Source organism: Episyrphus balteatus, chromosome 3 (assembly GCF_945859705.1).
Source record: "Episyrphus balteatus chromosome 3, idEpiBalt1.1, whole genome shotgun sequence".
Lineage (NCBI taxonomy): Eukaryota > Metazoa > Arthropoda > Insecta > Diptera > Syrphidae > Episyrphus > Episyrphus balteatus.
This window is the reverse complement of record NC_079136.1, coordinates 103432502-103443824: the sequence shown is the minus strand read 5'-3', so window position 1 is coordinate 103443824 and position 11323 is coordinate 103432502. Positions and strand designations below refer to the sequence as shown.

Sequence of the window (11323 nt, the reverse complement as noted above, 5' to 3'; positions counted from 1 at the left end):
ATACAACCAGAAGTACTTAGCAGTAGATACTTAAGGCTAAAGGAACACAGCTATTATGTCGTTTTCCAAAATTATGGGAAACAAAAACTGTTTACAAAAATTATGGAAAACAAAAATGTAAATTGTGACAGAAGGCTATGCGCGCGTATGTTCATTATGGCTACTCCGCATGTTTTCAGAAACAGGACGAAGCAGTTCGTTCGGTTTTGACATAAGCCTATGCACGCATATCGTCCCGTTTCTGCCTGAACCACGTATATCTACACAGCAAATTTTGTTCAGTTCTTAAAATAAATATACATTTTTCTCAAAGTTAAAAATATGAATTGAACAAAGGGAAATTAAGTTATGTTTATGACATATTGATTGAGTTGTTTCTACACTCAAACCTTTGTATCTATGCTTTCTGTAAGTTTTAGAGCAATGTTTAACAGAAATCAGGTCTGTTTGGGTACTGCCTAAAGGCTTAACTACATTCAACTTCAAAAAGTACAAAAGTGAAAAAATGTTTTGTCTTTCACCAACACACTGCAAAATTCTATCTTTCATCTCAGAAAAACAAAAGTGAAAGTTAAAACATTTTTAACTTTTACTTTTTCACTTTTTGAAAAAACCCACACATGCAAACCAACAACTTAAGAACATGATTGCTAGATGGCGTTGCAAAGGATAATTTTCAATGAACATGCCTTTTTTTGACAGATGATTTTTTGTAAACAAAAAAAATTTTCAGCAAAAATTTATAAATTCCAAACAAATTCCAATCCAACATAATCTTTCAAAAGGTTTGTTGTAATTTCAAATGGTTTCCCATTTTTGATTTGATGTACAAATATGTATCATTTCTATAGCCTTGGAAGCTGTAGCTCTACAACATAATTTGATACAATCGGTATATAGTACAATAAATGAAACCCGAAACTCATGTTTTTAATTTAAAATTTTTCTTTGGCTTAAAAAGGATACATAAAAATTGCTCATTTCACTTTAATTTCTTTTTTGTTTCGTTGCTTTTCCACCGACTGAGGAGACGGTATAAGCTCGATGGTAACCTCCAAAAAGAAAATTCTCGGGCACCGCAACACCACCACCAATCACAATCTCCTACTCCAATAATAATCTATCCTTCAAGCCTATCATACTGGACCACACCATCACTCAGCAAATGGTGTTTATTTCCAATATTTATGTTTGCGTGAAGAACGCAATAATAAAATCCTATTAAAGTTGGATAACACCATGTCGTGGTGCTTCTCGGAAAAGTGGGGACTCTTTGGTTTGGTTGTTGTTTTCTTTCGCAGCGGCGGCGATGAGCTAGAAGAACAACGGAAATGAATATACACAGTTGAATGATGAAGTTTCTTTATGCCCACATATTTAAAAGAAATTATAGAATAAAAATAATGAAATCTTAAGAAATGAAATAAAAATTGTTAGTACTCACAACTCACAAGACAAAAACAAATAACTGCACAATTTTGTTTTCACAAATGACAGATAATCTTAAAGTTTTAAACACAATTTTGATACTCATTTTCGTATGAAGATGTCGCTAGTAGTATGTGTGTATTTTTCACTTTTTCACTTTTTGAAATCAAAAAGTGAATGTAGTTAAGCCTTAAAACAGAAATATTTTTACTTTTTTCAACTTTTTTAACCCAATTCCTGTTTGGGTACTCTGAAATTGAGCATTTTTTCACAAAAAAGATGGCCGCGAGAGAGAAAATAATTTCCCCTTCTTGCGATTTTCTGCCCAAAAAATTTCGTCGGACAAAAATCTGAAATCTGTCAAAATGTAGTGCTTTCTCTGTTTTACATATTCGGTCTTGTCGCACAACATAAACAAAACAAACTATAAACATGGCGGTGTGGTTTTTTCTTGTGTTTTAATTTTAATTTATTGCGTTTTAGTGGCCTTGTGATCAAAATATATTATAATATTCGAAGTAAAAATTATAAAAAAAGTGTTGGACGTGTGTTTTGATATTTTTTATTTCTTTATTTTTTTTTTTTTTTCAATTGGTGTTGTTTACATTTTTTTAATAAAAAAAAAAACAAACTAAAAACATAGCGATGTGGATTTTCTTGTGTTTTTATTTTAATTTATTAAGTTTTAGTGGTTAAATTCTTAAAATATATTAATATTTGAAGATAAAATAATAGCCGTTTTTTATTATCACTTGATCCATATAGATCATTAATTAAAATGTATTACAACAACTACATGAGATCTTGCTTTTCATCAGGATCACGAATCGTGATCTTGCTTTTCATCAGGATCATGAATCGTGATCTTGCAAGATCTCATCATGTAGTTGTTGTAATACATTTTAATTAATGATCTATATGGATAAAGTGATAATAAAAAACGGCTAATAAAAAATTGTTTGAAAAAAAAATGTTTTGATATTATTCGTTTGTTTATTTTTTTTTTCTTTGTTTACTTTTTTGGAAGCAGAAAAGTTTGAACAAAAAGCGTTTGGGTACTTTTGGACAATTTTTCTTTCTCTGAGAGGATTTCATCCCCACTCCTCAAAATTTGACAGGTTTCATATTTTTGTACAAAAAGAACCCAAACAGACCTATTTAAATCTTTTAAAAAAATGTACTTACGAGGTTCAAGCAGAAACGGGACGATATGGTGCCTGGCTTCACTGTGATTTTTCAATCGCCTAAGCAATGAGTTTGTAGGCAAGAGGGATGACGAGTGAAGGGGGAAGATGCTCAATATGGGAATTGAATTTTCTGAGGGTAGTACAGTTCCATATATATAAGTTAAAGAAGACCTTTAGTGCCAGTTGTACAAACGTGGGTCAGCCTTGGTTCAGGAATTTAACCCACCGATTTCGGGGGATTAGCTGCGGGTCAACTTCGGTTCAAGCATGAATGTGGCTATTTTTACATATATGGATCTTGAACAAGTGATAAAACTCAGCTATGCTTCCGAATTCAGAAGATAAAAGTTGCTGATCCGCGGATCAAATATTTGTACAACTGGCCCTTATAAGACCTGTTTGAACCGTTCTAAAGAAGCCTTCTATATTCAAGTAACAGAAGGCTTTCATAACCCTTCAAGCAAGAAAACGGAGTTCAGAAAAGACACTCCGACCTCCGACCGCGAAAGACGGGGTTGCACTCACACACTTGCAACTTTTTGTATATGAACACAAAGTCGAAGGAGAAATCGTGGTGAAAAAACCAATACATATAAAATCGGCTCCGCGGTGATTCTAATTTCCATAGTAATTTGAGCCGCCTTCGGACCAGTTTCTGCCTCGAAGTCGGACTCAGCTCCGCCTGAGGCGGAGCGGATTCGGACCGAGGTCGGACCTGTTTGCTTGAAGGGAAGACCTGTTCCAGTGCTTACCTTTCACCAGTGGAGATTGACCAAAAAAAAAGAAGTGGAAAAGCACCATTTGACTTAACATTGGGTGCGTTCACGTACCGATCCAAGGGTATCTGGATACCTTTGTGTTGTTGTAATCCCATATAAAATCTCAGCTGATCGTAAACATGTGTTGACAAGCAAAAAAATGCAAAGGTATCCTAAAAATTTCTGGATTCTCGTGTATCTTATGGGAGATTTGAAGAACAGCTGATTCGTGTTCACAAACGTATCGGATACTTAGGTATCTTGGATAGTTTATCTGTGCGTACGTGAACGCACCCATTGATTGAATATTTCTCTACACTTCTATTTGCACGTGTGTTTACGTTTTCTACTTGAATAAAAAAAAAAAAATACCGAAAAAGTTTCATTAAAATTGGTTAAAAAGAATGTTAAAGCGGGCTCATCTGTTTGTGCTGTCCAAGGCAGGTGAATTTATATATTTTTGATTAACAAGAAGGGACTACATTTTAAAAATCGACGATACTATATTAAAATTTTACTTTGATAAAGTTTATAAGGTCATAAGATACAAGATTTCTGTTTGGGTTAGCGAGTTAGTTCAGCGCACAAGTTTGTTACAACAAAATTGAAGGGAAACTGGACTCAATTCTCGCAACAAAGCAATACCTTTTATTAATGCCCTGTTTCTTTTTAGTGCCCAGTGTTTTACGAACTAAAGAAAATTTCACATTGAAAGATAAAAAGAGCTAGGTACTAGTTATTACGAAAACAACAGATCTCGTCCGCATCCTAGCAGAATTGGATGTGGTAAAGTGTACTTAGGGCTGCCAGACGTCCCGGTTTCGGCGGGACAGTCAATACATTTGGACCCTATCCCGATTTACAAAGTGTCATTTTTTTCCCGACAATCCGTTTTCGTTCGAAAACTGGGTAAGAAAATAAAAGTGACTGCTATATGAAAATAAAAGAATCACATTACACTTTACACATTTCCTAACTAGGAACATTTTAGGTCCCATACAAATTATCGATAAGATGCTCAGATAAATTTTATCTCGGCTTAATTTTTTCGACAGTTTGTATGGGAGCTAAAATGTATTTTATTATGAGTTTGTTTTGAACAATTAAAATTCCAAATATGCTAAAATTTATCTCGATCAGCGCACCAGGCTTACGGCCATATTATTCACTAGTTTAATAAATACATCTAGATGTATAATTGAAAAATGTCAAAAATAAATCCAAATCCAAAATAGTTACCCCGATTTTAACTATGAAAATAGTTAAAACATAGTTAAAAATGACTATATTTTTCTTGGTGGGATAGTGAATATCATAGATTTGGATTTTTTTTTGACATTTCAATTTCTTTACATCCAGATGTATTTTTTAAACTAGTGAATAATATGGCCGTTAAGGTTATAATTTATATTCTCTGTTCAACGCACATTCACCTCTTTTTTAATGAACAAATAAATATGGAATGTACTTGAAAACAAAATTATAAATTTACCTAAAGGATCTCGTGAATTAGGAAACGAATGTTCTGATTTAACCCAACGCAACGGTAGGTTAAATCATGAATGTCCTAGGATGGCATTCTTTGTTTTTTCTTTTTTCATAAAAATAGAATAATTGTCGAATGATAAAGGCATTCGAGATTTAGTGCGACTCTGAAGTAAGTTCCAAATTTTTATGAAGTGGATATGACCGAATTTCATAAGTCTTTTTCAGTCAGATTTAGGACAATTTAAAACCACCATATAAAATAGCTTGCGAATTTCACACAACCTACTAATGCAAGCAGATATTTTTATTATTAAGAGAAATAAGATTCAGCCTAACTTACACATTGGTCTGGTGAAAAAATTAGAAGTAAAGAAGAGATTGTAGGTATCAGTAACATTAACGTTACAATTCTTCTTGTTTTATAAAATTTTAGTTTTACTTTTTTGCGGCCCATAAAAATTAAGATCTCGCTGTTTTGACCCCTAGTAACCATTGAGTTTGACATGCCTGGCCTAAACGGATGGACCGATTAATGTCAAACTTGGTATGAAGCATTATTTGGTGACTCTACAGAGGGGTTTTTGGAATTAATTTTTTTAGACCAAAAATAACTGTACTCGTCATATACCGATTTTAGTAAAATTGAAATTGCTCAAAAACGGCTTCAACGATTTTGTTTAAAAAAATTCAAATTCAAAACGAGTCGAGTATTGTTTACGACCATCGAGTACTTACTAGAAAAAAACGATCTCGAACAAACAGAATCAACACAACTCAAATATGTTCGAGCTTTCCTGTTTACGAGTATGATGACTCGTAAGTAACCCTACTTTTCAAACGAGTTCAAACGATCATTTTTCTGTTCGAGTAAAATCGTGTAAAATGATCGTGAATAAAATGTTCATGATCAATGTGATCGAATTTAATTTCCCGTGAATCGAATAGCAGAATAGGATTAAAAGATAGACTGATATGATAAAAGTTATATTGTCAGCTATCAAATTTCAGAGGTCTTCCGAGTCAAAGACTGGGAGCTTTGTCATGCAGCCAGTTTTAAGGTTAGAAGCGCTTAAGATAAGTTTTTTCATAAAGTCTTGTGCCCATGTTCTGTAACTTTTACCACTGGCGATAAAGATTTTAAATGACTTTAAATTCCTTTTTATCTCATCAAAATAATACAAATTTCGTTCAAAATCATAACTTCTTCTGAATTCTGAATTTGAAAGAAATTTCGCTTTATTTATGCAAGAAAATGGATTTTTGAGAAGTTGAAAAACGTTTATCACCAGTGATATAGTTACAGAACAGGGACCCTGATTTTAATGTATTGGTCGATGAGTTTAGGAGTTTTGTTGGTTTTAAAACGGACTGTATGACCAAACTTCCAAAAATAGACATTATTATCTTCAAATTCGCAATTGTATTCGATAAGTACAAAGGGGCGCAGTGTTCTTTCTGATTCTTTTTCCTGAATTAATCGTAGTTTAGTATATATATGTACCTATACTTTGGGTCGTTCTTCAGAAACTATCAATCTTTTTCCAAATGATCGTTTTGTATCTAAATGACTAATGACTTTTATTCCTTTTAACCCTCTACTGCATGAATTAATATTAGCGGACGAAAAAATTTAAAAATGCTTTACATGGGTTCATTGGGTTGTTTCAAAACGGTTTTCATTTAAAAAATTTGTTTAAATTAATTTGTTTAAAAAATTTGTTTATAAGCCAAATTTGGCTTCGTATGCATTAAGGGGTAAGAAATTTTACTAATTTTATTTATTCAGATTATGTAAAGAATACAATTAAAAATATCAAAAGACAAATATTTATCATTTAAAAAACAAAATAAAGTAAAATAAATACATTGCATTACAAAAGGTTAAGAATTAATTCAAATTTTGCTCATTTTAAGACAATGAACCGAGAAAAGCAATTTGTTTTTGTCCGTTATATATATTTTTTCTTGTTCAAATTCTTTCCACTGTCGAAGTAAGTCTTGCTCAAACATTTTCACCCACTCCCAGATCTTACAAAAGCTAGAAAGTAATAAAATGATTGAAAAATATTATAGGTGAGCCCCCCTCCCCCTAAAATTTTTGTGGTTACGCCGCTGGAAATGGGGTTAACATGAGAAAAAGGGCTCCATTTCTGAAGTAAAACATAGCTTCCAAGCAAAATAACAATGTAAAGAAACAAAATTTTCGAACAAAAAAATTAAACAGATTGTGTAGATTTACAACCCCTTAATGCATACGAAGCCAAATATGGCTTCCGTACTTTTTAACCTCCCAAGAACAGGCCAATAATTTTTTTACAATAAAAATTGGTTCATAGCATACACAATTAGACAATCGATCAGAAATAAATTTTTAATTCCACTTTACTTTCCAAACAAACGCAGTAATTAACACTTAAAGTATGAATATATATTCTACACTTTCGATTTCAATGTAAACGACTGATCGACTCACCTGTGATCATAAAATACACCTTTATTTTGGGTCGGACACACGAAAAAAACTATCTCTATCGGTTTTCAGAAACACAAAGAAGAGGATTGTATTTAATCTTTACCATTTTTTTGTAACAGAAAAGAGAAAAGTGCGTACAAACAGACAAAACCATATTTGGCTTCGTATGCAGTAGAGGGTTAACTCATCGACCAATATACCAAAAAACAAGACTTAATTAAAAAAACTCGCTTCCATCATTTTTAACCTTAAAGCAAGAAAAATTTTTATTTAAATCGTTTAAGAGAAAGTCGGAAATCAAGAAAACGGTTCTATGGCAACTATCGATAATAACGTTCCAAAAAAAGATTTATTCCAAAAGTACAACCTTATTTGCCACATTACTCATATTTTTTCACTCAAAACCTTTAAAATCGTTTTTGAGAAAAATAACCTATCCCATTTTGGTCATATTTCAACTTCCAGTCTAGGAAAAAACACTTAACTACGAAGTTTGAAGCAAATCGCTTTTGTGCTTTAGGCTGCAGCTTGAGATAAAGAAAACTAGACAGACATCATCGTAATGTAATACCTATTTCATTGCTATCTAGAGTTCAATTTGTTTTAGGAATCCAAGTTAATTTGTTTGTCTTTTTTTTTTCATCATATCAATATGATCTCTTTTTTAGACCGATTAATACGAAACAATACCAGTTTTTCTGCTACAATGTCCGATGCTATTGATGCATTTAATCAGAAAAAAGAGGAACTTAAACAACAAAAACTTGAACATAAGGCACGCTGCATTAAAAAACGACAATGGGTCGAAAGTAAGCTCACCGAAGAAGAGATTGCTGCCAAGCGCGCCAACTTTGATCCAGCTGATAGAATAAAAAGAAAAAAATGTGCCCTTTTGATGGGGTATTGTGGTGCAGATTACTATGGCATGCAACGCAATCCGGGAATGCAGACGATCGAAGAAGATCTTTTTAATGCTATGTTAAAACACAAATGGATCACGGAAGAAGGGTTCAATCAGGCCCAGCAAACACAGTTTCAAAGGGCTGCTCGAACAGACAAAGGTGTTTCTGCAGCACGACAAATATGTTCCATAAAATTGCGTAAACATTTTGTTATTTCAGGCTAATTATTCTTGAATTAAATTAATTACATCTTGTAGCGGACGATATCGATGTAGGTGCCCTTAATTCAGATCTTCCTGAAGTAATTCGGGTTTTTGCAGTTAAACGTGTTACAAAAGGATTCAATGCAAAGGATAAGTGCAATGCTAGAACGTATACCTACACGCTTCCTTCGGTAGCCTTCCAGGATCATTCTAATGAACTGAATATGGAAACATATCGAATATCTAATGAAGTTTTGGAAAGGGTTAATTCAGTTTTGAAACTCTATGAAGGAACCAAAAACTATCATAATTTTACAAGCAAGAAGCAAGTTATTAATTCCAATTCCTTATTACTTATACTCAATTGCTCTTCTTTTTTCAGAAATTTTTTAGACCCGTCATCTAAACGTTTCATGATGTCATTCACATCCAGTGAACCATTTGTCAGTCCTCAGGGCATTGAATTTCTCACATTAAAGGTTAAGGGTCAGAGTTTTATGCTGCATCAAATTAGAAAAATGGTTGGAGTAGCAATATCAGTGGTCCGAGGAAATACCACCGAAGCAACAATAGCTCGAGCATTTACAGAGGAACGATTGGACCTACCAATGGCCCCCGGATTGGGTTTAGTACTTGATCAGGTACATTATGACCGATATAATGACCGATATGGTGAAGACGGAATTCATCAGCCATTAACATGGGACGAATTGGAACCAGAAATAGAGAAGTTCGTTGAGAAATATATTTATTCTAATATTTATGATACGGAATTCAAGGAGAAATCTATGATTGAGTGGTTGGAGACTTTGAAATTACATTCTTATGATGTAAGGGACAATAAGGATGAGATGAATGTTTCTGAAGCAATTGTTGCAACAACAGTTCAAATAACTCAATAAAACAACTGACATTAACGGATTTGTTTTCAATTTTTTTTAATCTTTAAGAGAATGTTTTTTTTTTAAATGAAAATACAACCCATTTAAGTTTCGTATGTTTCCATACTTACAGTTTGGCTGCTATTTTATACCATCAATTTCATTATAATCTTTGAACAACAACAACAACATCTTGAAGGTGCTACCACCAAGTGCTTATGGCTAGAGACAGTACTGTTTCACGGATGCCAATCCGATCATCAGACTCCTTTTATTCCATTTTGTGTGTGGTGCTTGGTCTAGTAATTTTTTCATTTCATTTGAAAAACTTCTTCCGTCGCACCTGAGTATTGAACCTGGACCAAGCGAGTTCAGAAGCCAGTACACTATGCACTGCGCTACCTCAACATGCAAATGAATCAGTGGAATCTCGCTAACTTGAACACATACAAAACCAGGCCTGTTCAAGTTATTGGATTGTTCAAGTTACTGGAACATATAAAAAAGTCTTGGTTTTTGTATGAATTCAATTTATTATAAATTAATGTAAATGACGCAAAACATGATTACGAACGTAGTAACCTACATTGAAGAAATTCAAACTTCTGTTGAAATACATTTATTTTTTGTTCAAGTTACAGAGCTTCAAATACTTTAATTATTCAACAGCAATAAAAAAGTTCAAGAAAATAGGATCTTCAAGTTATTGGATTGTTCAAGTTATCGTATGTTCAAGTTAGCGAGAGTCTACTGTACTTAGCATTTTTACTAGCTCCTTCAAGTAGACTCGTAGTACGAATCCCGAACATAAGTATCATATGCCTTTACGGACTAAAAGTATTTGTTTCAAAATTCGGAGTTCGTGGTAAATGGGAAAAGTGATAGCCCCGATTGAATGAAAGTTGGCAGATTTTTCTACGAGCATTTTTTTTAATTTAGCAACTTCTTTATTTTTTTTACGTCTCTGGACTTGTCGACAAATAAATTTATGAAACGTTAACCTTTCGTCTATTTTTTTTAAACATTCAGATTTGATTGAGGATACAATAAAGTGACACAGTATTGGATTTAGCCTTGGGGGCCGAATTACGGCATACGTTCGTTTACGTATGACCGCTATATGTTTCTCTGTTTTTTTACTGTATAAACAATATAGCAACAGTCAAAACGTTAACGTGCTGTGATTCGACCCCAAATTGATCAACTTTTTTTATTGATAACACATGAAAACTGACCTGAGAATTTTATTATGTCTGATGCATGACAGCTGATTGTTTTTAATTACAGAATTACGTTAGCAGAATTAAATCTTTTTATGTGAAAAAAACGGGTAAAAAGTGCATTATCGGTTATATATTAATGTCTGGTGTCTGCCCTATGCGATCTGTGAAATTCTTAAGTAAGGGTGCTTTCATAAATGCATGGTTGCGCAAGTCTGACCAATGCAAAGCTTTCATTAATGCAAATGACAAATGTCAGGTGTTCATAAATGTAAAACGCAAATATTTGCAGCGCAGATGTGCAAATGAAAAAATTCCCATGCGCAATGAATTTAAACTCAAAGAAAGAAGGAAAATGCGGTAAAAATGATACAGCTTTTCATTATTTCTCAATTTTGTCAAAATATTGATTGGAAATTCAAAGTTCAATTAAAAATAACAAAAATAGCCGCGAATTTCTTGGATATAATAAATTTGTAAATATTTAGAGAAATGTTAAAAAAAAGTTGTTTTTTCTTCTTAAAGAAGATATGATTGTTTTGGAGAAGAGGCTGATTTGAAACTTAAAAATTTTGCCAAATGACGCAAATCAGAAAAAGTGTTCATAAATTCAAAGTAAAATACATGCGCAAATAGTTTTTCTGACATTAGTCTGATCGCAAATGACCGCATGTAAACAAAGCAACCATGCAATTATGAAAGCACCCTAAATTTGGAAATTTGACAATAACAGCATATCCAAACTAATTTAGTCAATTTACTCAAATTCCCGTTCAGAAAATT

At 33.0% G+C, this 11323-nt stretch overlaps 1 protein-coding gene across 2 annotated transcripts; it reads left to right on the top strand.

Annotated features, from left to right (window-relative positions):
- The first annotated feature begins 3642 nt into the window (after window positions 1–3642).
- On the top strand, window positions 3643–9356 carry LOC129913993 (pseudouridylate synthase 1 homolog). 2 transcript variants are annotated; one of them, XM_055993008.1, is made up of 4 exons: window positions 3643–3817; window positions 8003–8434; window positions 8494–8764; window positions 8822–9356. In XM_055993008.1, the coding sequence occupies exons 1-4, from the start codon at window positions 3778–3780 to the stop codon at window positions 9339–9341; spliced, it is 1263 nt and encodes a 420-aa protein (XP_055848983.1). In that variant the 5' UTR covers window positions 3643–3777; the 3' UTR covers window positions 9342–9356. The 2 variants fall into 2 exon arrangements, with proteins under 2 accessions (XP_055848983.1, XP_055848984.1); XM_055993009.1 differs by having other exon boundaries at window positions 3657–3813.
- Window positions 9357–11323: the final 1967 nt, after the last annotated feature.

Bases quoted from the DNA above. Each gene is read 5' to 3' on its own strand.
- LOC129913993 (XM_055993008.1), top strand. From the start codon at position 3,778: ATGTTAAAGCGGGCTCATCTGTTTGTGCTGTCCAAGGCAG. The intron at 3,818-8,002 runs GTGAATTTATAT...TCTCTTTTTTAG, and splicing joins GTTTGTGCTGTCCAAGGCAG to ACCGATTAATACGAAACAAT. The intron at 8,435-8,493 runs GTAAACATTTTG...TACATCTTGTAG, and splicing joins AATATGTTCCATAAAATTGC to CGGACGATATCGATGTAGGT.